Source organism: Phalacrocorax carbo, chromosome 18 (assembly GCF_963921805.1).
Source record: "Phalacrocorax carbo chromosome 18, bPhaCar2.1, whole genome shotgun sequence".
Classification (NCBI taxonomy): Eukaryota; Metazoa; Chordata; class Aves; order Suliformes; family Phalacrocoracidae; genus Phalacrocorax; species Phalacrocorax carbo.
This window is the reverse complement of record NC_087530.1, coordinates 9980066-10006671: the sequence shown is the minus strand read 5'-3', so window position 1 is coordinate 10006671 and position 26606 is coordinate 9980066. Positions and strand designations below refer to the sequence as shown.

The window sequence follows — 26606 nt, the reverse complement described above, 5'->3', positions numbered from 1 at the left end:
GCGTGGCGCACACAGCCCCAGCTCCCTGCACGACATAATTTCCAGAATCACCGAAGCTTTTGAAAGAGAATTCTTCCTTCTTTCTCTAGTGAGATTTATTTTACCAGGAATGCTTTAATTTGCAGCAATGCCAGGGAAGAGCCCCTGCCAACTGCTCGGTAAATGAGCATGCTGGATTCCTCTGCCCTTCTCAAAATCCTTCTTCCACTGACTGAGCAGCTTTCCTGACTGCTTCATTAGGGCATACACCATGAAGCATTATTCACCAATTCACTCCAGAACATAAAAAGCCAGGCAGCATGCTGTATCATCAACTGTGAGACTGGCTCTGTGCTCGGAGGAACAGGCTACTACTGAGAAGACCTGTGTGTTCTCTCTTGTATAACCAGTCTCTTACCTCAGTTTAAAAGAAGGCAGAAGGATACCTTTTTTCCCCCTTCTCTAACTATTGTTGCTCGTCTATTGCCTTATGTCCTGCTGTATTTTCATTGGTCTCTATTAAATAAAACTTGGAAATGAAAACAGTTACATTGGCAGCTTACTCAAGGGGACAAAATGTGGAGCCAGGAGCTTGGACGGCATGAGTTTTAATCTTAACTCCAACACAGATTGTCACCGTGCCCGAGTGCCGTACGTGCTCAGCACCACAGCTACAAAGTGGCCCAGGCAGGCTTCTGACCCACAGATTCATAAAACTGCAAAATTGTGAATGAGTGTATCTTGCAAGCTGGCCAAATACATTCCCAGTTTTGATTATGTTTCAAATTTAACAGGTTGACTTTTGCTTATTCTTGAAACAGATTTGAGTATCTACTCTAAACATGACCTACAGCCAGCACAAGAATTTCCCCAACAGCAGCTCCCCAGTCTGCCTTACCTTCTACTGCCTGGGAATTGGGACAGCATCCAGCTCCACTGGCACACTGCTCCCGTAGGGAGGATACCAGCCCCTCCAGCTCCTCTAGTCTGCTCAGCAGATCCTTAATGTCCGGGGCAGCTGCACAGCCACAAGCTCGGCGGGGAATGTTAATACGGTGTGTGAAGACAATCTGGTTCTCCTCATTCACCGTGTGCTCCTCATAATTCTTGACGGGCTCAATTTCTGCCTTCAGGTCTGCATCACCGCTTGCTGAATCCAGGTCCACAGAGCAAAGGGAGCCAACAGGCAACTTAATGTTGTAGACATGGTTAAAAACCACAGGCTGATTATCCTCTGGCAAGGTCACGTTTAGCCCAGTCTCCCGCTTCTGCCGGATAATTCGCTTGATGAGTCCACCACTGACATGCTGGTACAGCAAAGCTAAGATCGCACAGGCCAAAACCTGGGTGGGGAGTCCCATTGTGGTGTGCAGCTCCTTTCCAAAGCTGATAGAGTCTTATGTATGTTTGGCCTTTATAGTCTGGAGCAGAAATTGAAAAGCCAGTTCAAACCAAGTTGGATATCCCTTCCTTTCCTGGCTCGCCTCTTCCCTAGAAGAATAAGGAGCAGCATAAGGGATGAACCGCAGCTACACCACTCAACAAAAGGCCTATGACGCTGGATGCATGCTAGCATCCTTAAAGAACATGGCTGGAGTGCTGCTCAACGTACAACCTCACTTCACCCGAGCTGCTGAGCTTGTTCTTATATAAAATAACAGTGCGTTACCTTGTTTTCCAGGATCTCAGTGCTCTTGTGAACAAATTGTCACAAGACATGAGCCTTGAAGGAAGCTACTACTATTTCCAATTTAGAGCAGGTATAGTGCGATATGGAAGGTTTAACTGCCTCAAGCAGAAGACCAGGGCAAAGAAGCCTGTTGAGCGTCATCTCAGCTGAGAACACTACTTTCAGATGGAGGTAGGTAAAATAAATATCTATTCTGTTATGATTCAACTAATGTTAAAAGTCTGTATTTCCTTCACACATTAGTCCACCTCTTGAAGGCTACTGAAGGCTGGATCATGTAAGAAACTCAAGAAATTGTCTAAAGGCATATTGACACTACTGAGCTCTTTGCAGCCCTTTTCCACATGCTTTAAAGTATTCCAATTGCTTGAGAATCTGAACTCCAGGGCTTGTAGCCCAATAGTAGCCTTCACTATACTGGTGATTTATTGACAGCGTGAAGATAAACGGAGCTCTCTGGAGAACACCGCAGGATGAAGGTTCTGGTGTCAGTGCTTGTACCACAGCTAGCAATATTTTAGCATAGAAGTAGTGAGATGCAACAGAAGATGAGACTCAAACAAGGGAGACATGCTGCAGGAAACAGCAGTAGAAATACACGTGTGCACACAGAAAAAGGGAGAGGAAGAGAAAGAAATCCTTTGATCATCTAAGTCCTTCAAGAAAGAGAGAAAGCTTTGCGTCAATGCAGGTGTAAAAAGATCTTTTTAGCACCCAATACACCTTTTCACTAGGAAACATTTCTCACTGTCTGATCTTTCATCAGCTATAATACAAGAGATAGCTTACAGTTACAAGCACCTGGCTAGGCTGTACGCTTGTACGCTGTACTAACTCTTCCTGAAACTTATTCTTTTCAACTAGCTTCAATATTTCATCTTTCTCCTCAGTCTGTACTGGTTCCCTTCAAATGATATGAGCCAGGGGAGCAAAAAGACTTCTATTAACTTCCATGCAGAATCAACCCTTGGGCATGCACAGTGAGAACCAAAAGCAGCTAATGAACTGACTAAACAAGTGCACCTCATAAATGTCATCTTAGCATTTGTTTTCCTTTCTGCTCCCAGAAAAGCTTGGTTAAACGGTTAGGTCAGCGACTGTGCTTTCACTAGGTGTAAGCTAGTGAAATGCCAGTAATGGAGGAAACAGCAATTTCTTCTCTAAATAGCACGGTTTTGATGATAATTCGTTTGTCAGATGGGAGGCTAGCTTCCTCCATCCTTCTCCTTTCCCTGAAATGTAGAGGTCATTTTTTCCCCGTGCTACCCCAGCTGCTTTTGTGAAAGAATGACACCAATACATCAGACATTTTACTGAAGTGAATTTTTTTGTAGACAACGTTGAGCTCACAAAGAGTGAACTTCACCCTTTTTATTGGGGAATAAATCAGAGGTAAACAAGCAGCAGTGGAGGCTTTTTTCTTTTCAGGGAAAAGCATTCAGCCCTAAGCCATTTCTAACACTTAAACCATTTGTTCAAATATGTGCGCTACCCCTGTCTGAACCAGAAGAGATCACAACATAGTTCATAAAGAATAACACAGACAGACATGGTCCAGGTCTCCTTTGTGACTCAGGCCAACCCCTAAATTGGGTTGCCAGTTCATGAAACATGTCAGGACAGCATTTGAAGTGGGATTTTACTCTCAAGCACTCCCGCTTGGGGTTTGTAAATTGCTTTCCATGCAGTGATACACTTTTTGCCCTGATCAAGGTTGGATAGCTACAACTGGTGCCTAATCCTCAAGTAATTATTTAAGGGACAGGCTGCTTGACAGAGGAATCCACCAAACTGGAAGCAGCTTGGCATCTAATTCTCACTGAATGTTAGTGAAAGACGAGCACCTTTATGGCTTCTTTACAGCTTTTGTAAATCCCAACCTACAAGAATGTGGGCCTTGCCCAAACCAAGAAAAATGATTGCCAATTTTCTGCTGAGTACCATGAGTTTACATATCATTCCATGATGGTACAAACTGTGATTTTCTAAATATGCCTGGAAAATGAAAAACCTGTTTCTGACAAGAGCCACTGCCACTATTACCTTCCCTATTGGTGAAAGCCACATGAACACCATTACTTTTACTGGATACTCATTGTAGTAGAACAGCCAAACCTCTCAGCCTACACACGATACTGGAAGACTTAATGTATCTTGGCTGACATCCTTTTGAAGTTTATGAAGAAGCATTGTGGTGGTCTAGAAGTATTCACCACTGTCTGATCTGTGACCTCTGTGTTTTGACACCTAGGGTGATGTCTGAGCTAGTTCAGATCAGGTGTTTCTCATCTGATCTGCCAAGGACCCAGCATGATTAGCTGAACTCCACTCCTAGATCACAGACCTACAAAAGAAGACACCTTCACATAATTATTTATACATTAGCCATAGTTTTGGCCAGAAGAACAAAGATGACATCCTTCATCTTTCCAACTCCCATTCCTCAAACATATCTAAACAACAGCTCAGACCACAACGGACCACCCAAGAGCAGGCCGTTCTAGAAATAAATGGAAGCCATAGCAACTGCCAGGCTCTGTTGTTCCTTTGTTCTTCCCCATCTTCTTCCCTTCAGAATGGCTCATGTAGATGGTATTTTAAATGTGCCTCTTGGAGACGTCCTTCCTGTATTTTCTTTGCAGACATTAGCCGCTGGATTATTTACAGGCACCTAAAAGTCTTACAGCAAGAGTTTACAAAAGACTGTGACCCTTCCCATGATGAGTTCGGCCTTGCTGCAATGCATATAAAAGGAGCTAGGTGATTTTTGTAGCATCTCTGTCAGATATGTTGAGAGGTTTGTATGACCAAGAATGTGTCCATTTTTTACAAGCAGTTTGTCTAATATGGAATATTACTTATCCTAATAAACTGTGCCCCACATGTCTTCCTGCTGCCCTGACTGCAAGGCAACTGCTTCAAAAATCTTGGCAATGATTGTATGGTTGGTCTGCAAAATATTCTGCTTGTCACACAGAACAATAAAGTCTAGAGCTTGTGTTCTTCCACTCTGATCACTGGCATCTTCCCACAGCCATCACCCTCATTGGGCAAGAGATATCTGTCACCTCTCTCCTGTTCCCTTAGGCACAACCACAATACAAATAATAACTAGAGGTGCTGTGGCCTCTCATACGTGTCTTAAATCTCTGCAATCAGGACTGAATTCCTGCAGGACTGAATTTTGCAGTCATGTCACGTAATGAGCTTCCTACTGGCACCAGACAAAAAAGTAGATCCAAGAGTGAATCTCTCAGTCATCTGAGGCCTGCTATGCACATCTTTGCTTCCAAGAATGCTTAGGCAGCCTACCCGTCTGATGAAACCTTGGCTCACTAACACTGGATGCACCAGCTATCGTCGTAAGAGGGTTGGGGGTTTTTTGGTGGTTTTTGTTGGTTTGTTGGTTTGTTTTGTTTTGTTTAATATTGTACAGGATCTCTAGAGCCCATAAACTTAACAGGTAATATATCTGAAAATGTTGTCTAGGTGCCCAGGATAGAAATGTCAGTCTTTCTGATAAACGTGTCGTCTGTATCAATGCGACAGCAGAAGAGGGCATTTGGCAATGGCTCAGCCATTGGGGCAATAGTAGTGTTGAAAGTTTAAAAACTCTGCAAGGAGATTTGGGTTCAATTTCAAATCAGAAGAGTATGAAGATAATACACATTTTTTCATCCCAGACACAGGCTAAACTTGCCGTCTGCTCTCTACTCCTCAGTCTTGGTTGGCTCAGAGCATGTTACTATTCACTTTAGAGTTTCTCTGGCCTATTAAAAAAACTAGGGACAATGAATTGAGACACTAATCATGGATGCAGTACCAGCTAATGCAGAAAGACATTCAGGAAAAAAAATATTTCCTTGTCTTGTATAAACACTAAGTGTAAAAGATGTTATCCTAAGAGAAGAAAAAAAAAAGGCCATTCATAGAAAAACAGTCCTTAAGAACCTGATCACTAGCTAGCAATACTCTTAATAATATGTGGTGGAAGTAAGATGGACTGTCAATAGCACAAAGGAAAGAAATAATTTTCATTTCCACTCCAACCCTTTCATCTGAGGATCCGAACGCACATCATAGTCTGGCTGTCAAAAGCTGAAAAAATGTTAGGGCTCTTTTTTTGTTTAGATATCCCCCACCCCATACCCACCTTCTGACACCAGAACTTTTCCAGGACCCTTCCATTTAATTAGAAACTTGTTTCTTAATAGGAAATTTTCAATCCATCTTGAAAAAACCCCAGGAACGCTGACTCCCAGGGAATACTGAGCAAAGGTAATGTACGAATATTTTCCTTCCCCAAAGACTTATTTGCTGGAAACCAGCAGGTGTGAGAAACTAAATTACTGTTTGCATAGTTTAAAGTTCTAGTGTACCACTCTAGTCTCTCTTGCAAATTCAGGAGTGGCAGAGTGGTGAGATGATTTGTGGCTATGTGGAGTGATAAATATGCAAATGAGAACCCTGTGTGATTTTAATCAAAACCGATTGCAGCAATAAAGAAATGGAGGTGTTAAAAAGTATCTCAGCTATCCTTCTTAAAGGAGGCAGAAGGCTGCTTAGATTTGCTCAGACACCCTCTACTTCCAATGTTACAGCAGAAGGGGCTCAAATATTGCCAGTGTATATTGGATTCAAGTGCATCTTGTTAAAATGCATAAAAGTAGCGATGGGCTGGGTTCTGACAGAGGATGACTCAGTTGGAGTTGAGCCATAGTCCTCTACAGAAAACACAAAACAGTGCATTTTGAGGTTTGTTAATTGCTAACCCCAAAAGAGTTTTGTGTGATCTGTTAACCGAAGCAGCTTCCTGTTTCAAGAATTTCCACTATGGTGTGATTTGGCCGTCTTGTTCTGTCAAGACTAGGATATCCAGCCTTGCACGTGTGTAGGCACTGGCATCATGATTTCATGGTGCTCTTCTCTTTATCTATTGCCATACGGACAAAAAAGCCACGTTAGGAATCTGATCTGACCTGGAATACTCCCTCTTTGCATTTTGAATTTGTGCATTTTCTACAAGGAATACAAGCAGTGCTATTACAGGGGATTAACAAATTGAAACTGTCTGCCAGAGCGCATTTTCACAAGGCAAGGCTTCAATAGATGCAACCTTTTAAAGAAAAAGTGCTAATGTAGCTTTGCCAAGAGCATGTGACTTTTGAGGCTCCAGGCATCTTCTCAAACACAGATGGATTAACTCTGAAGTAAATTGAAATGTTCTCAAAGAAAGAGACTTGGGGGAAGGGCTGGAAGTTTTGACATGGGAGGCCAAAACACAAACAGTTCTGACTTCATCATCTTTCACTCCTGTTTCCATACATTCATAACTACAGAAAATAATTTTCTTTCCATTCCCAATTCCAACAGGGCAAAGGAATCAGCAGGGATACTCAGTATATATAGGTCAAACTACATTAAATCACAGCAGAGAGCAGAAATTCATAACAGTCCTAAACCATCAGTACTGAATCTTTCCAGCAGAAATGATCAAAGCCAAATTGTTGCTTTTTTCCCTTCTTCTCTATTTCCATCGTATTCGTTCTAAGGAGAGGAATTTTAAGGAAGCCAAATCCAGAGTAATTCAGAAAATCCATTATGTTCCCAAGGCTTACAGAATAGACGTATGCAAAGAGATGTTGCAGTTGTTTCAACACCTATTAAACACCACAGATACGAATAGGTCCTTAGAATGCAAAGCTCTAAAGGGAAATACTCATAATCCAGAAATTTCTTCTGAAGTCTTAAATCAACTGCATGAAGGGAGGAAAAGAGGATCATAACTATCAAAGAGGAAAGAAAGAAGCGGATTCCTTCATTCTCAGAAGTTCTAACAAATGAAATGCAGTGTGATAAGCTGTAATCCACCCAGTTTCCAAGTTGCACTGTGAAGACTTACCTCTGATCTATAGTCAAACAACTTTACTTCTACCTCCATGGCCAGTCTATGAAGACAGAAAAACCCTGCATATACTCTACGGTTTTCTATATAAGAAATCCCATATCCAGAAAACTCACAAACCTCTACAGACCCAGACTCAGTGACATCCTCTTTATAAATAGCAAAATGCAAAGGCACTGATTTGAAAGCCTTTGCTACACCCCTGCTAGATTTACACACTGAACTTAATTCCTGGAAGTTAAAAGGAAAGAAAATCATTAATCAAAAAGATATTTCTGCCTGTGGATGCCCAACAACAGTGAAAAAGAATGAGAAAGCACCCTCTGCCACAACTGCATGGAGAAAGAGGCAGAGAGGAAACTGGGAAAGAAATTTTAAAACACGTTTGCTTAATTAAAGAAGTATGAGGTCTAAAGATATAGCATGGTGCAGGTACTAAAATCCACTTTCTGTTACAGAGGTGGTTCAGTGATGTCCACAGCCCCAGAACAAGGGCCCCGTGGCATCCACCTATGCTGTAGGTGTTGCAGAAATCTTTTCTCCAAAAGATTTTGTAATTGGAGTGGACAAAGTGTCATTCCTCCATTTCAAATATGGAAAACACAGATACAGAGAGGTCAGCACTCAAGCTCCTACAAGCTTCTGCATTTAGGCCCAAGTATTTTACCCACTGTGAGACTGATAAAGCCGATCCAGCTTCCCTGAGAACCATCACAGTAGTTCAAACACAAGCACTCCCCAGAAGGCATTTATAGCACCTTACAGCACCAGACCCGAACACCATACTCTCCTTTTCATGAGTCTGCCTTTATGACTTAAATCCCTTTTACTCAAGGGTAAACTGGCAGTTTGTGTTTGATGTGGGTGAGCATCCACAACTCAGAGCTCTGGATACCCCCTGAAGCCACCTGTGCTTCATCTGGTGCTGGCCCTGCCCATTTAAGAGCAGTCCCTTTCATGGGACTGAGGACACTTATGGGCACTTTGGATGACAAGATGGGAAGTGATTTTCACAGTTAATTCATGATTAATTTCTTAGCTGTCATAGATTAGAGTTTTCATGTGCAGAATGCATCCATCACAGATTCTGAGGGCCTTGCCAATGCCACCGGAACTACTAATAAAAACAAAACAAATTTTAGATTACCATAAATGAACCCTGCAGTAGATCCCGGTGATCATTAGAACTGTGATCATACTTGTACCTCAGACTGTTTCAAAGAACAGCAATTAAAACACATACACAGATTATTTTTTTTTGCCCCATCCAGCCCCTGAGGTCCTGCCTTAAACATCACTCAACTAAGCATGAACCCTTCACACCACTTATTTTTTCATCTTTGGCTTTGGCTCTTAGATGACATTTCCACTTTGGGGAATCTGTATAGTTTCTGTTTCAAGGATCCTACTGTACGTCATCTTTAAATAAAACCATTTGGCTTCATTTTAGCCTCCACCCATTCTACCTTGGCTGAAAAGCAGCATATAGACAGGGCTTTGCCAAGGCTTTTTTGGAAGGAATTTTAATTAATTGCTTTGTGTACAATTTAGAATTTAGCAAAGGCTCATATTTCAAAGCCATCAGCATGACAGTGCCACAAAAGGGGAAGGAAAAATAACCCACTGAAGCCAACATCCATAAAAACGTGAAAGAGCTATGGTAAATTCTGAATGATAAGCATAAAAGGAGCCCCATGAGAGACTAAACCTTCTGTCGTACAGTGACTATTTTGAGTTAAATTAGCATGATTATTCCATTATAAACTACTTTGTTTCAAAAGTTTTGTACTCTTAGCCATGGAAAATCTCTCTAAGTCTATCCTTGTTCAAGATCTCAGAGAGCGAACAGACCTTCCCAAACCAAACAATGAGTTTGGCTCTTTTTCAAAGCATAGCAAAAGTTCAGAGATCAGAGGTAGTCTTCTTCCAGTATCAGTAACACCTTTGATCAATAAAGTATTAAAGATAATGAGCAAGTCTCAGAATTAAACGAAAAATTAAGTCAGCTGGCAGAGGCAGCTGGGAGAAAATGGCTGCTGAAAACATGCAATAATTAAACCGAAGTTAAAAACAGATTATATGATGAGGTGCCTGCAATAACAGGATATTAAACTCAATAACCAATAGGTGCCTCCCAGTTTCATAGTCCTAAAGACTTTCTTGATGTATCTTTCTTAGGAACTACCTGTCTGATGATAGGAAAAGCAAAGAAATTCTGCCTGAACATACTACTGCTGCCATTGCTATTCCATCAAGAGCAAAGGACCAAGGGCACAGCTGAGAGCCAGGTGGGTAGAAATGGCTCTGTGCTGGGACTTGTGAGATCTGAGACCTCTCCTAATTTCTGGCATGAGTTTAGCCAAGTCAGTTATCGTCCTGATTTCTAATAAGTCTGTGGCAGATCTGCACCCTAAAGAAAGTGCAAATAACTAAACATAAAATAACTAAACATAAAAATTCTTTTTACGTTTCCAGTTGTTCCTCTAGAGGGATTCTTCAGTTTACCCTCTAGGAAAAGGCTTTCCCTGCTCTCAATTTTTCTGCCTAAGTTCTACGATCTTCACACCAGAGTTTGTTTCTTAATGTGTTTATATACTACCTCTATTAGAGGAAGCTTCAAAAGTGTTAAACAATAGTATCCATGTGGCTTCAGTTCTTGATAAGATTTAATCACAGTCACCTTCTAAATAGGCCACAGACAGACAATAGACAAGACTGATGGTGAAAAAGGCAAATGAGGTGCCTTTGGAAATTATACAGTCTGGCTAGAGCAGAGCTGCTCTGAAACAACCACCATGTTGTTTAGGGCTGCTGGGCATAAGATAGTCTTGTTAAGGCCGTGCCTGCACAGGTACTTATAGAATAAACTCAGTGCTTCCTTTGGAGCCATTGTAGAGGCCAGCCACCATTGGAGGAAATGAAATAACAAGCCTTATGGAAAAGCTTTGTGTTACTATAAGGTTTCCATTTCAGCACTGGGCAGCCATGTGGCAGCACCCGCAAACCTTCCGCTCAACTCACTGCCCCTGGCCACTCCTGCAGGACGCGGGAGGAGCAACTACCCCTGAACGCTGCCTCCTGCAGATAACTTCAAAGTTGTACGTTCAGGCTGTCATGTAGAAAGCAAACTGCCGTCCCTTAAAGAAACGCAAAGGCACAGCATGTATTGTAACATGATGCTCTCATAACGGCTTGAGCCCTCACCTAATCAAAACGATCATGAATATCAACTTGAAAACCTAAAGAACAAGGTCTTGCAATATCTGTTGTCCCACCAACAGGACCACAAGTGTTATGCAGAATTCACATTTACAAGATCAGACCCTAAGGGAATGGCACCTGCTGAGTCCTAGATTATCCCAGCCACTCTTGGCTGGTGTCAGAGTCTTACGGCTATTTGAACACCGTTGTTTATATGAGAAGCATCCAACATGGCATTACATAATAGTTATTAAATATAGCCAACCAGACTCAAGAAGAGACCCATACTAAACACGGGAATCAAAAGCTCTTAATAACTCATTTTGGTACCACCAGAATCAATAAAATTATCTGAGTTCAAAATGCATTAAGATAATTGCTGAGTAACTTCAATACATAATGCAGAATTAATCAGTCCACGGTCATAACTCGGTGTTTAATCTCTCATGTAATATAATGTTAAATGTGCATAATTAGAAATAAATAAATGATACATCTCAGTTTGAGTTGCAGATGTGTCGCCTTCCAGCACGCTCACGGGCTCCTGACTATGGATAATATGGCATGTACCAAATATGCCTCCAGCTTGTGCCTTGGCAGGATCTTGCCTTTTTAGTTAATTTTACTTCAACAACTGCAGAAGCCTTTCCTGTCTTTTCTTGGAGACCCTAAGGTCTCTGCTGTTATACCTTGTCCAGCAAAAGCATGCCAGGGTAGGAGGCTGCACTGCTTTCCATGTCCTCCTCTTCACTCGCAGGGACAATAGAAGTCTTGACACCCAAACCAAGATTTCAAAGCACCTGGCCAGAAATCCACGTGCTTCCTGAGAAGTGCCTATAAAAAAGATATCCTAAGGATATCAATGCTGTCCAGTATTAAGTGCTAGAAACCCTGACAGCATCGGGGCAATACAATGGCATCACTTCTTATACATCAGGGTGGGATGTGTGTCACCTTCTGGCAAAGGCTTAGTTTTGGGAGCGCTGCGTGTGACCCCACAAGCACTCCCAGAGTCAGCTCCTGGCTGCCAAGGCTCTGAGCACCCAACAAAACCAAGACAGACAATGGGAGCTGTGAGCTAAAACCAGACTTGCTCCACGACTGCAAACCTGTGCCAGAGCTCACTGGTTCCAGGAGGGCAATGGCCCAAAGGCACGGCCCAGCCAGCAGCTTTTGAGTGCATGGCAGGCCATTTGTGACCAGGAAAATCTGCCTCTTGTGCTGAATTTCCATACATGTTTAATCCCAGTGACTGAGGAATACATTGGCAAAGCATATGCCCTGCCAAATGGAGGTGAATAAAGCACTTAGCTGCAAACGGAGCCTAACATTTATTTTGGGTGTGCGATGGAGTCTGAATTCATGTGATAGAGTAATCCTGTCGATGTGATAGAGTAATCCCGTCGATGAGGTCATGTGTTCCTCTGAAGGGGCTTCTTTGTACCCCGGGTTAGTTAGCAACGCTTCTTCTGTTATCAAGCATCTGATTAAACACACAAAAGAAGGGTCTTTAAAAAACAGTCTCAGGCAGAATTGAGAAGTGAATAAAGTGGGTTTTTTCTCTTTTCATTTTATCTAACAGATAAAGGAAAGAGGAATAAGTTGGGAAAGGGGCACAGGAAAGGTATTAATTGTTCTCAGATGACAGGACAAAGGTCTTAATCTATTCTCAAATTTTCTACAGAGCCCAGCCTTGTGGCAGAGACAGTTATACACATCCATGTGGCAAATGTCACCATGAAATATTACAGTGCACTATCCAAACAGCGCAAGCCTCCCAGAAGCCATCCTGTGCCCCTCACTGCTGGAGTGACACAGCACCTACCTTCTGCAGTAGTGAAATCCTTTACCAAAACAGCGGGCTTTTGTGTCATTATGGGGGAGGTGAACTAAAACGTGTCCCCAATTTTTACTTGACTTGAAGAAAGACTTAGGCCTTTGGATGAGAATATGTTTTGTCCTGCAGTTCAGACAACTTTGAAATGCCCCTTAGCCTGTGGCGGGAGAACCAGCTCGGCTCTGACAGCAGCGAAAGAGTTCTGACTGAATCATTACTAATTTCCCTTGGAGGACACACACCCAAGGTCAGCTTAGCTTGTGAAGTCTAAGACCAAAGCTCTTAGTTCTTTTCCACTGATTTATCTCTAAGGACGCAAAGACGTTTATAAACAGAAAGACATGTGCTGTTAAATACATGTACTTATAAGAATCCCATTATTTCAGGCTAGTTATTTGGTGGCATGAGTGACCCCCTAGATCAGAAAAAAAAATTGAGTTATTTCCTCTCATTTTGGATGATTACATTCTGTATCTCCCTGTCCTCTCCACTGGATGTCTGAGCAACCCAACGGGCATATAAAGGTTGGCTTTATAAAAAAAGCACTGTAAAAGAACTGTGGCCAAGTGATGATAAAGTAACAAGTAAAACTAGTTAAAATCTTTCTCACAACACATATTTTGCCATTGAGAGATGCCATTTTTCATTCGATTCTGAAAACTCAGCAAGAAGAAAACTAAAATATAGTCAGCAGCGTTTCAGGAGTTTCCTTTCTCAAGAAGAAATTCTACCCTATCCCAAAAAAGCCTTTCTGAGGAAATCTACTTGGAAACCAGTAATTTTTCTGTGATGGCTTGCTTTGAAGAAAATGGCCTTTTTAAAAGAATAACCACCTCAATCATTTCTTCAACCTCTTTTTTTCTAATAAAACACAGAGCAGCCTAGACTTCAATTACTAAGTGAAAAGCATTATGGAAGTGAAACTACCGAGCCCATGCTATCCCTCATCCCAGGAGAGGAGAAGAAAGAGAATTAATCTTACATTCATTAACACCTCTGAAAGCACAGAGATGTGCCTATGGGGAAGTAAGACATGTCAGTGCATTTTAAAACACCGTTAGGCACAAAACTGAATTTTCAGGTAGCAAAATACTTCAAAAATAGTGGTCCAAGAGCTAAAAAGCTTTTTACTGATGGCTGACTCAGTGTCCAGTTACAATTCTGGTTTGTACCATCTTTGAGGACACTGATTCTTCTCTTTGCAAGACAAGTTCTGCTTATTATACAAAAAAGTATCGTAACTACGGATAAATAACACTCCCCCCGCACCCCCCAGCATGTTTGGCTGGAAATCATCTTGGCTCAAGATGTGAAACAAACAGCTTGACAGACTGGGAAAAAAGAAGAAAGAAGAGCTGGGCGGGGGGCGGGGATGGGAAGCAGGGAGACAGCTACTAAGGTTTCTCAGTCTTCTAATTTGATCATACTGTTCTGGTGCGTTAGCAAAACTCTACTTTCTCTTTTCCTGCAAAGCATGTTAGACCAGCTGGCGAATTTGACCTGTGGCATCCCAGTGATTCACAGCAGCTAAAAATATGTCCCTGTATTACTTTTTTAAAAGTACAGCTTTTGTTTGAGGCAAAATAAAGATACAATCATGTAAAAAGGATGCTGCTGAATGAGTTCAAGGGAATAATGCAAACTGCAGTGGGTTGACTAAGTAATGTCTCGCATGGTTTATGTTGCTGCTTCTTTCTGCCTCAGAGGTGCAAAGCCCAGGAAATTAAAATACTGCATCTATAAAATGCACAGAGGTTTTTTACAAATTAGGTTTATTCGCTTTACTATGTGAAGAGGTGAAACTGAATGCCGAGCTGAAAAAGCCAAACAAATGTTCATTCAGAGGAATTCTTTTTTTAAAAAAAATATTTCAGCTGGCATTTACAACAGTTGCTTGTATGTTGGTGTGATTTGGGTCCTGCTGCTCAGACAGCATTAAAAAAGGAGCAAGTATCTTCCGGATTTGTCCTGCAGGGACATGTGGAAGACAACAGCAGGCAGGGGAGCATGCAGCCCCCTTCTGCTCTACCACAGAGCCTTGGGCTGTGGTGCTGTAAGGGTGGATCTTTCTGATGGTAGAGACTCCCCTTTACGAAAACTGGGAATACAAACTGGCAGATGGACTTACTAGGGAGTCTACTGCTGACTGATGGGGAAAATCAAAATGGAAATAAAGTCTGAGATGAACCGATAGCTAGGGCTGCCAAAGAATACGTTCACATGGGAGTTACAGTTCAATGGGATGGTGAGGCACAGACTGTTACCTTACAGTATTATTGCAAAGTGAGAATGGACAGGTCTCCCACTGAATGCATTCCCCAGGCCCAGAAATACTACATCTCCACAGTAGTTGAGGCAGTTTTCTGAACTGTAACAAGAGAAATGAAGCTAAATAGGGCTGGCTTGTTAGGGCTGGACGTGTGGAGTTCCCACAGAACCATGTGCTCTCGGCAGAGACTCCAGAAAGTGCTCACAGCCTTGGGAATAGCAGTGCGGTCTCGTGGTTAGAACTGAGGACTGAAGCTCAGGCATCCTGCACTGAAATTATTTCATAAATCATCTGGTGTGTCTCAATTTATTCACCGGTGAAACCTCACAGGCGGAATGTATGTCTTGGTGAATTAAGTATCCCAAGGACCTCACAGGAAAGGTACTGTCAAATCCTTATTTCCATAATTAAATATCTTCCTGAAGAGTGCTATAAAATTGCCAGGAAAACCTAAGTTAAAAGCAAAGAATTGGAGTGTTTTCCCTGCAATGTAAGGGAGAAAAAGAATCACAGGTAGGGAAATGTCCTTTGCACCGAAGAAGAAAGCCTGACCAGACATGTGTGGCAAATATGCAGATAACTGCACGACTGCTTGAAATTCTAGAGTAACAATAGAAAATTGAAGACTTGTTCTGACTCCAAAACATAGGATGTACCACGCCAATTACCAGAATAAGAAGATGAACCCATGGAAATAAATGACAGGGTTAACAAAACCCACAGAGGAACATACCAGAAAATTTGAGAAAAATCTGCAACTGAAACAAAATACATGGGTCCAGCTAATTATCTTGTATCTACAGAATGCCCTTTCATCTATAACAGTCTCCAGATGTTTCATGAAATCAGAGGAGTCATTCATACACAGACAGACACACAATCTTCCTCCATGATGAGCTTTATCCACTGTTGTGTAGCAACATCTTCTGCTGGTACACAACTGAAGTGATTCACGCTTTCAGGCCAGAGGTAAAGAAGAATACTACATCCAGCTCAGACCTCAGAGGGATTTTTATACAAGCCTCAAAAACAAACTAGTTATTTTATGGGGCAGGTTATTCAAATATGTAACATATAAATTAAAAAAGAGAAACAGAATTAGAAGAGATAACTATGGGAGGACTTGCACCAACCCTATCCCGTCTAGCTTCCAGCAACAGAGATGAGGCACAAGTTAACAAGGAATTCAGTCTGTCCTTGGAGCTTGGTTTTCTGTTAAGAGCTCGGACACTTGAGCATCGATTTCTGGAAATGGGAACTCAAAAAAGATAAACAAAACAAGCAGGTCAGTGGGGTGCTTTTGAGCTGCATTCAGACTCATGGCAGGGTGCACAGCAATCAGCCAAGCAGAGCAATTTGCTACAAACTTGAGAGAGAAAAAAAAAAAGACAGGACTATGCATCTGCTAAATAGTTTTTTCCTCCCATCTGCCAAGCAATCTCTGTTCGTACTGTAGCTTTCAGAGCTGGAAGAAAAACGCCTAGACAAAAACTGTGGATTAGAAACTGCAGGGCACATTAGGGATGTGAACAGCAACAAAGGCACTGGATTCAGAAAAACTGTCGCTGTTCTAAAAACAGTAGCAGAACTATAGAATTGGGTCGTCTCAGAAGGACTCCATGGAAAGCAGAAGGGATGTGTTCACACCTTCCTTTTGCTTAGTTTCCCACTGAAACCCCCATTTGCATTTACAGCACAGAAGTGAGTTTTACCCATTAGTCGCTGAAGAGATACGTGGAACTCTGGATTGTTAAATGTGGAATTGAATCAGGTCCATAGGAGAGGTGCCACAGACACTGAAGCCTAGATTAGTGCCTTTTACAATATAAAAAAAGGCCCTTTCACAGCAAAAGCAACTTTTGCACATAATCTCCCAGCCGAAATCACTCTTGCCTCTTAAGTGTGTACTGTACCTTTTAATAAAGCCTTTCCTAATAGCAAAAGCATTCACTTGCTCTCTTGGCTTTTTCCTCCTCATAGCAAAGAGGCAGAGCTGGAAAAGATCTATGGTTTTCTAAACTTGTCTTTGGAAAGTTTCTTTGCCAAGTTACACTTTGTCAGGAGCTCATTATTTTCTGGGTAGACACTAGAGACTTCACTTTGAATTATTTTGAGGGCTTTACTGATGCAGTTTCAAACTATGAGGTTTGTGTGCTTTTTTGTATGAATCACAGCAACTTACGTTCATTCCCCACACAAATCTCTGCTTCATTTCCAGACCCTTCTCCACCATGTTTCTTCCAAAACAACCTATAGGTTTTCCACAGCCGTTCACAAAGTTCTAGATGATTTTGTGATGAGATGGGAAGAGCAGAAATTCAGGACTTCTGAATTTTCTTCCCACTCCTTTCATGCTGAGCAAGAGTTCCTGAGAAGAAAGCAGCAGCCAATTCTGGGGATAGGAGCCTAGACAGTCTCAGTTGTCCCTAAAATTTTCAACTAAAGTATCAAACATCAGCTTTTCTACAGATAATGAGAGGTAGGAAATGAATCATCAACACTCTTGATAAAAATAATATGAATAGGTGAATAAATAGGTGATCTGCTATAAAAAGCAGATGCCAAATTAATAAGCTTACCAAAAATATTGGTGAAAATTATGCAGTAGAAAATAGGATCTTTGCATTTATAAGAACTAGGAACCATTGACGTATTAAACAAATACTCACACGGTGTACAAGTGGATAGGCTCAGCACACAGACAACACTGCTTTGTACAGCATCTCTGATGAAGCTGTTTTTTTAAATTTCTCCTGGAGGTCAGAAGGGAGAGGTTAGCCAAAATTCTACTCCATAGAATCACACTTTTCCATATTTAAAGTGATTTTAGCTGAAGGAATGTCGCACGCAGAGGCAAGTGATGTGGAAGTGTTCTGTTTTAATGACACTGCTGTAACTAAGAGCATAAATAATTTACGTGTGTATTGCTCTGGAATAACAAAAAGTGTTTAAGAAGTATGAATTGCTACAGATGATATTGGGCAGCGGGCAGCAGGTACTTTCAGAATTCATTGTGGTTATTTGCATGCAGTTTGTAATTTTACTTTCATTTAACCATATACTGGTTGAAGCAACGAAAATGACATCTCTAAAAATGTCTCAGAAGTCAGTCATAAAAGCCTGTACTGTACTGGGCAATCAGAGATATTATTGCTTGTCTCCTGTCATTAGCAGACTTTGATCATCTTCTTAAAAGAAGTTGGGAAAACATATGGGTAACCCCTCCCCAGACAATTCTTTGCTTTTAAAACAATTATTAGTTTCCTTGGGCAGCTTTTCCTCCCTGCTGGAGCTCCTCTGTCCTTGGTACTAGCGTCTGAAATGTGCAGGAATGTGCACATTTTTTTAACTCACACGACCACAGAAGGAGTTCCTTGAAATCTGACTTCCAGTAATAGCCCCCAGGCTAGATATCTGCTTGGCCTGGTTCTGTCAGATGTGGTAGCATGAAGAATTTGCATCTTTGGCAACCTAGGGTAGGGTAGCGAACTCGTAGTAGAACAAAATACGTAATGAAAAATGAAGATGGAGAGGAAATCAACCATGGCTTGGCAAAACAAAATAAAATAGAAATCAGATTCACAAAATACGAAACAAATTGAGTGCAAGTCATTTGGAAAAAAGAGAGGAGACTGTTTCTAAAACGTTCAGTCTGAGTGTGTTTCCCAGTGCACTGACGTGAAGCAGAAGCACTTATGTAATGTAATGGAAAATACAGCCATATACAGAGCCCTGAGCAAGTGATTAGTCACAATGGTGACTGAACTCGGACAAAAATCCGTGCTGCTGTTTCAAATGTCAACGAATTGGGCACTGTTACACTAATGGGAGACTTGAGAGACCTCCACCAACAGCACTCTGACCTCGTTCTCTTAACCCACAGTGACTTGAGACCTGTCTGTGCTGAAGTCTTAGCTGACAGCAATTTGAGCTGTGGAATAAAAGAAGGGATGTGGAGCTCAATTATCCAGCAACAGATCTCCAGTGAAATCAATGCAATTGTGTCACATGAGAATTTGGCTGGCAGCCTCTGAAGTCTGCATAGAAGAAAACCATCCCCTCAGAAATGCAAGCTGAAGTGAAGCGGACAGGGAATAAGGCAGACAATGAAGTGCCATTCTATGCACGAAAAATGCTCGGTGGGTTCTAATTTCCTCTCTGTCAGACTGGTTTTATCCCCATGTTGCTCCATAGGCAGTACTCCTGACCTGTATGAGCATAAACCAAATCACATCAGGCCAAGGCATCCTCTGCAAAAAGAGATTGCTCTGCTATATAATTAAGACAATGTCAAGCAGCTATACTATACGCATATTCAACATGCCATATCAAAATAAAACAATAATTGCTCATGTTAGCAGAAAAAGCTCTCTCCCCAGGTGAAACCACTGAAGTTAGACACTGTAGACTCAATTTTTATTTACACTAAGGCCCCCTTTTTGTAAGTGTAGCATATTAATAGGATATTAGGATTTAGGATTATAGGATATATAGGGCATCTCTATTTATAGGAATTACACTTTTCTTACGTCAAGTGTGAGTTTTATGTATATATACAGAAACAAACACAGTTTAAGGGTTCCTGCACATGTTCTGAGCAGCACAAATAGTACAAAAGAGAGTCAGGCCACAACCTGGAAAGCACTCTGTTAATTCAGGATCAGTTCCCTTTTCTTACCGATGAGACTTCACCCATTTGAACAGTGCCAGTGGGACCATTGGTAATGTGGAAATGTAATCACACCCAACTCTAGAGGGATCCTGACCAAACCAAAGCAAATGAACTCTGCGTCCAAAATGACCTTCCTCAGCACTGACATGGCGTTACAATACTAGAAGCAAGGGGCTTCTGAGAACGCAGGTGGGGCAGTGACACTGAGCTCCCTGCGATGCAAGAGCCTACACACCATGTCCAGTGATGGGGCAAGCATGGACAGGCCCACGTGGCTGACTGGTAGTAAGCCATATTTCCTTGCTTCTGCTAGTGACCCTGTCACATCCCAGTGTACTAAGGCAAATAAATAGTATAGGAAATAATGACCTGAGAAGGACAAATAAAGTACAAATAATGTCTAATGCATTTGAGAGTGGTGCTGTCTCTAGGTCCTGTGTTCCTTCCATCAAACCTGGAACTGCAGTACTTGTAGTGTTGGATGACTGTGATTCACTGGCTAAGCTGTAAAGTGTATATAAGTCTACAACATAATTAACACTTGATGGTGGAAATATAAATTCGCTGGCTTGCAGATGGTATAATCCTCCTGTAAACACTTCAGTTGCCCACCAAACTGGAAAAATAGATAGGACATTCATAAGGAGTGCTCGCCATGGGAAATGCCAGCATTTTTTTCCTGGAAACTATTTACATTGCCAAAATACTTCAATAAGAAAAATTATCTGAGACCTTTCCCTTAGTATGCATCCTGTTCTCATTTGACTTGTAGTCTACAGTGTGCAGCATTCATTCTGAGTCAGACTTGAATTACTGTTGTACAAGCAATGCAGAAGGGAAGTACAAGCCACAAGTAAAGGAAAAATATGCATTACACTCTGTCTTACTAAGAGGAATGGATTGCCTACACATCACAGGCTACCTTTATATCTTTCTTGGCATAGACCTTTGTCACACAGCACAGAGAAACTATTTAGGAGGATTCAGCATAACCAAAAGAGGCTGGCTTTCCAAAAGAACCAGTAAAAACAAAGAGTCAGTGCAAAGTAGACACTGAGCTCCTTTTGAAAACCTAACAACTGAGTTCTGACCAAATGAGATCATGCCAGGCCAAGAAGGAAGATAACCACTAAGGTCTTGTACTGCACTCTATAACACAGACTGAAAGTGAACCTTTCCTGTTCAAATAAAGGCTTTTCATCAAACCGAAGAGGCAGAACACCACAGTCACAAGTGCTCAGCTCGCAGTTGGCTCCCTCACCTGAAACCCTACATCCTGCCTTTGAGACAAGCCCAAAACTGATTGATTGACAAAATCTGCCTGTTTCCAGTTCTTTTAATTTCTTGGGAATGAAAAGCAAACTTCTTTCTGGGGAATAAATCTTTTTCTTAATACCTTTCCAACAAGAGTTTCTTAATGGTAGAATTAACTCTTTAGCCGGTTCTGATGGGCACACGGGGAAACAATCTCATGGTTTGATTTTCATATACAGTCAGAAGACAGTTACATCCCCTATTAGCTTTGTTCTGCCAGAATGGTGTAAAAGAGCATACATTTAAAGAAGAATCAAGACAATTTAGATTAATATTATGGTTAATATCCTAATTCCATAAGAAAATTAGCATTTGTAATTTTAGGTTAATGAGCTTATGACGTTCTGGTGCGTCTTGGGATAAGACACAGACAAATGCTCAAGTACGTAGTTGTAGCAAAATCATTACAGTGGAATTTCCCCAAGCACCCCATTTCAGACTCCTTTGAGTATCCTGGCCAATATTATACCCATATAGCCAATGCTACAGCCTGGCATAGGGAAGAGGCAGACTACTACAACAGACCTTTGTTGTGCCTTGATTCAAGCAATGGTTTTTAAATCAGTATTAAAGATTTCTGTTCTACCACCCCGTACTTTCTACTCAATTACTAAAAAGAATATGTTTTCTAAGCATGAAACAATATCATTTTTGTCAAGAGTTTGGAAACGGAGCACTTATATGAATTGAAGAAAGCGTCCTTTCTCTTCCCTGTGCAGTTCTGGTTATGGGGAAAGAGCTTTCTGTGTGAGTAATCTTTCTAAGTAGGAAGCAGAGCTCCCCTATTGCTAGGGAAGAATGGACCTCCAGTGGGCTAATATGTGATGGATGACTGAATGCAAACTTGGCAACGTTGTTCTCCGCTACCCAAAGAATACAAAATGCCACAGGCTATTTGTACACAGGGACTCTCTAGTTAGAAGTTCTGAAAACTTGGCAACATCCCACCTTAGTTTAATTGAAACTACAGTGGCAAGATAATTAAGGATGTGAATTTGGAGAAATTTCTTGCAACAAGATCAACTCAGGGTGGATTCATCTTCGGTGATGCATAAGCCAAACAAAAACATAAATGGAAAGTTATTCTCGTTGGCTCCACTACCTGAGCAGCAAAATCTCACATTTGTTTATGAGGGGTACTTTAGGGGGCATAATGTATATTAACTAGTATTCTTTAAAGTCTACGTCCAGGTATACTCCCTGAAGCTATAGGGTTTTTTTATTGTTTTGTCAGCAACAGAATATGCAATATATAGAAGAGAGAGAGAGAGAAAAATGATGCATATAAAAATACAGTAAAAATATTACATTAAGGCCATGCCTAGTTATAAGACCATGTATATTATTCCAGTGAATGTTAACAAGAGAAGGTAATTCAAACTTTGTCCTTTTAGCTGAAGGATCCCTATTATATTCCTTCTTTCAGTGCCCAAACACTTTCTGCTGGATCGAGAGACATCTCTTGTCAGGCAGAATCCCATTCTGACTCCTCCTTCCCAGTCTGGCCATTCTGCACCGCTCAGTTACATCATACATTGAAAGATTTCATTAGCTGGAAGAATGCCCGGTTTTTAACTTTTCCCACATGTGGAAGGTATTTAACTTCAGCACAGATTGGACAGAGGGTCGAACGCACGAGTGGACAGTAAGCACTGAGTTAGGGGAAGTTTCACACTCATATAAACCCCAGAGCTCATGGAAACTGAGACGGCTCAGGATTGTCTCTCAGGATTGTTCATTTTCCTTCTTTCCGGTAGTGCTGTTCCTCAAAGAACTGCCGCCTTCCTTTTTTCTCTTCACTCACAAAGAACTTTTCTGAACAGCTAATAATAGCGATTGTAAGTTTTTTGTGGCAGAGAGCATCACTTAATAGGTCTATTCGCTCCTTCTACTATAACAAGGCCTAAAATGCTGTACCAATAGCAACAACATCGTCAACTTCTACACAAAACCAACAGAAGCCATGGACAGCAAGTCCACTTCGATATCAAGCATTTCGATGAATTAAATTACACCTTATAAACTCATAAGCAACCTGTACACATCCCTTATTTTTCAGCTCTTGACCTCAAGTTATGATGTTTCCTGTCCAGAATTGCTAGTTACTAGTCCTGCAAGTGCTTGCACTAGTTCTGCATATCGCCGAGCCTGGGTGATGGTAAAATATCTACTCAGTATAATTCACTCTGATTGCTATCTTCCTTAGTTTCCTATTTCAGTAACAATGATCTTTCTGCAATATTACATTAGCAACTTCCTTAAAACTGCTAAGGGTAGCTACTACATTTTACAATAGACTCAGACTTCTGTAGTTTATAACCACGGGTTTTCATAGCAGAGATCAGTCTTTGAGAAGGGTGTGCTAAATTCACACCAGAAATTAAGTCTGAGAAAGTGGATGTTGATAAATCAGAGCACAATTTTAAAGCCCAATATCTCAAACTGTCACAGTTCAAAACAAATACCTTTTTATTATTGGAAAGCTAAGATTTCTAACTTTCCAGTGATGTAAATCACCCATTCCTAAGCCTAGAGCTATGAGACACTGGACTTTAAGACTGTCAATGGCCCTTCAGTTTAGCAGACCGTGATGGCACATGTCCAAGGACGAATATATCAAGTCACAGGCTTCAACTTAGAGTAATTTTTAACCACTCTGAATTTCTCATGTTTCAATATATGTGACACAAGTAGGACAGGTAAATGTGTAGCTGATAATGAAGCAGACACCACCCCCTGCAGTTACGCTGACTTCCAAATGTAATATTCAACCTAGACATGATATCAGGGTTCACTAATGGAAACAGCCAACTGAACAAACACTGTTTCTCCCTTACAGATTTGCCAATACGGGACATCCATTTACACCAGCCAACCATTATACAGCCCAGAACACTTCATTGCCATCTAGTGCCCCACTCAGACCTCTGAACACAGCCTACAAAGCTAGGCGAACAGATGTACTCTTGCGTTCTACTAGGAAAACGGCAGAGAACTGCACGAGCAGGTCTAGTATTTCAAATGGTTTTACCAGAAGGGATGAAAGGGTTAAAGCTTTGGCTCCAAAGCAACACCACTGTTTCAAATGCACGCTTGCTTCACAGTGCTGCTTCACTCTTGAAAAGGATGAAAATGTCCCAAGAAGCACAGACTCTGCCATCTAATCTCATTTTCTTATCAAAAAGTGAAACAATAGTCAAGAACAAACTTTGACAGTCTCTTTATAGCAAGTCAGAACATCTTCATACATGAATAGTCTTTGGCTTTTTTAAGATATTTTATAAAAAGCAATAATATGAAAAATAAGTCACCTGATCCGAACTTCAAACACCTTTAGAAATATTATTCTAGCAACATGATAGCTAAATGTAATTGAATACTGAAGAGAAATGATCCAGCCTTAAAAAGCTGGGATGAAAAAAAATAGATTTCCATTAACAAAAAGTCTCCAGCTAAATCATTGCTCACAATTTTGTGGAGCACTTTTCACCCTGAGTTTAGGGATATTCCCAGTAAACTCTAACACCAGTATTTCAACAGGAGGATGGGATCTGGTTGGTTCTCTTTTCATATGCCTATCACTACAAGGTACCTGGATGAGATTTCTTCAGCAGAGTATCAGCTTCCTCTCCAAATGAGACATGACATTCTAATCTGCAGGCTGTGCACTTTTCAGCAGATTCTTTGGCTCTTCTACAGCTTTGGAAACACTGATAATGTAACTGTAGTTATAGGATTAAGAACTGGAACTTGCAAAGAATTTTCTCTGTGCTGAAAGGAGCCAGAGCATAAAATTAATGAGCAAAAAATATGGGAAACAAATAGTAATTTACTGAGGATAGTGACTCTGGTAGGGTCCGCGGCAGTGGGGGCAAGCAGTCCCCGTACAGCATCCCTCTCACTCTGCCCCTTTCCAGCTGCCTTGCTTGATTCAGATGCGCATCCTTTCCTGAGCAATGGTGCAGAGGAACACCCTGATAACCTTTCTAAGTACTTTCAAATTTCACTGCCAGGGAAGGCGAACTGCACAAAGACCCATTCTCTTCTTTTGACTAAATGATTTCATCTGATCAGACATTTGCTCCCAAGTTCCCAAATGGCAGTAAGAAAAAACCCAAAAGACATCGTAACGCTTTTCTGCAAGTCCTCCTAGAATTCAAAGGACTGTCACTAGCTCCTACTGTCCAGCTCATTCTCAGACTACAGCACCCTTAAGATTTCACAGCTTTAAAAGGCAAAAGCACAACCCCAGCACAATAAAACAAAACCCACAAATAACATTCACTGGGAGGTGTTTAAGGTGAATTCCCATTATTTAATATGATTTTTTTTGAAGAATAAGCTGGGAGAGAGAACCAAATGCAACAGCTTGACAATAAGGCTTTTACCTAGTCCATAGAGTCAAATGCATCTCAACGACTTCTATTTTTTTCATGAAGGAACACTTGATAAATACCTTTATTATGCTTTCTAATTTCATAATGTCTCCGCTGTGCAAGAAGACATGTCACCGTCATTTCAATCTGAACACACCTTTCTCCTGCATAGTATGATGCAGAATTTTCAGAAGTTTAGAATAACTGCCAAAAACTCTGTCTCCTAGTAGCCAGAGAGAAAATCGGGCAGGGAAAACTCTGCAAAGGTGAGGTAACAGAAAGTTCTGAGTAAGTGGGCTTAACTTCGAAATGAAGCTAAGTACAGTCACCTTCTCCCGGTCAGCTTCTCTATTTTAAGCCAATTTGAGCCTAACTGGTAAGTGCAGACACAGTCATGCAGAAAATCTCAGTGAACAAGGGAGCAAGTAGTTAAGACACACGGTAAAGCAAGTGTCTCCATTTTACCATGATGATGGAGAATTTCACCCTCCCACTCCCCAGAACGCACCCATTTAAGTACTGGTAATAAGATACCAGTTGAATCTTCCTTTGTCTTTTGCTCCCCACTGCAGACTAATGTTACCATACTTCTAAAAGAAACTGGAGCCCAGTGGGGGTGGGAGGAAGGTGGCAAAGGCTTCAGTGCAAATAAGTGCGCAGAGAGCAAATTAAAAAGGAAAAGGGCCTGACCCTTTTCAAGTCATACACAGTAGCATAGGAAAGAGAAGTTACCTGGGAGGTTTGAGAAGTGAAGTGGATTTGGTCTGGCATGAGGTGAGGATGGGGGAAACGTTTATATTAGTTCAGTAGCCAAAAGGAAATCCAAAATCTGATTTTCTCCCCTTCCTGCCAATTTGGTTTCTGTCTATATCTCTGGAGATGTTCAGCATTCAAGTAACTCATCCTTCACTCATTCACCCGATCAGATTGAGGTCATTGAGACTTTTCTTACATTACTATTACACTGGGCAATAAAGACGAACTAAAGGCAGGCATGCTTCAATTCAAAACTATTCCTTAATAAGACCCCTGACTATTCAGACTGATAGTCATAACTCTGAGGGTCATGACAGAGCACTGTGTCTTTGCAAACTTGTGTGGGAGAGAGCTCCTGATTTTTTAATTCAGGAAGGAAGCAGACTTACCTTACAGACTCTGACAAAGATTAGATCCCGCTGTTATCAGTCTCCATGAAATAAATATGATGTTAAAGTCAGCTTTCGGCTTCTGACTTTGTTGCCGTCCTGTCAAAACTCAGAGAAGTTGCGTTGTCTAATTTTGCGTGTGAGTGTGTGAAAGACAGAAGCGTTTGACAGTAAGGCAAACTGGTCAGATCAGCCAGATTCTGCTGGGTTTATATAGC

The 26606-nt window shown here is 41.3% G+C and overlaps 1 protein-coding gene across 9 annotated transcripts in view; it reads right to left on the bottom strand.

Annotated features, from left to right (window-relative positions):
- TNC (tenascin C) overlaps nt 1-26606 on the bottom strand; it is a 100084-nt gene that overhangs the window by 45830 nt on the left and 27648 nt on the right. For 2 of the 9 annotated variants that reach the window (XM_064468845.1, XM_064468851.1), the window contains exons 1-2: nt 26389-26592; nt 878-1470 (exon numbers count right to left, since the gene is read on the bottom strand). In XM_064468845.1, the coding sequence (XP_064324915.1) occupies nt 878-1340 (463 nt within the window). In that variant the 5' untranslated portion in view covers nt 1341-1470; nt 26389-26592. Of the gene's footprint in view, nt 1-877; nt 1471-17550; nt 17622-26388; nt 26593-26606 lie in introns of those variants that run through there. The other 7 variants (XM_064468848.1, XM_064468852.1, XM_064468853.1 and 4 more) reach the window with 7 other exon arrangements.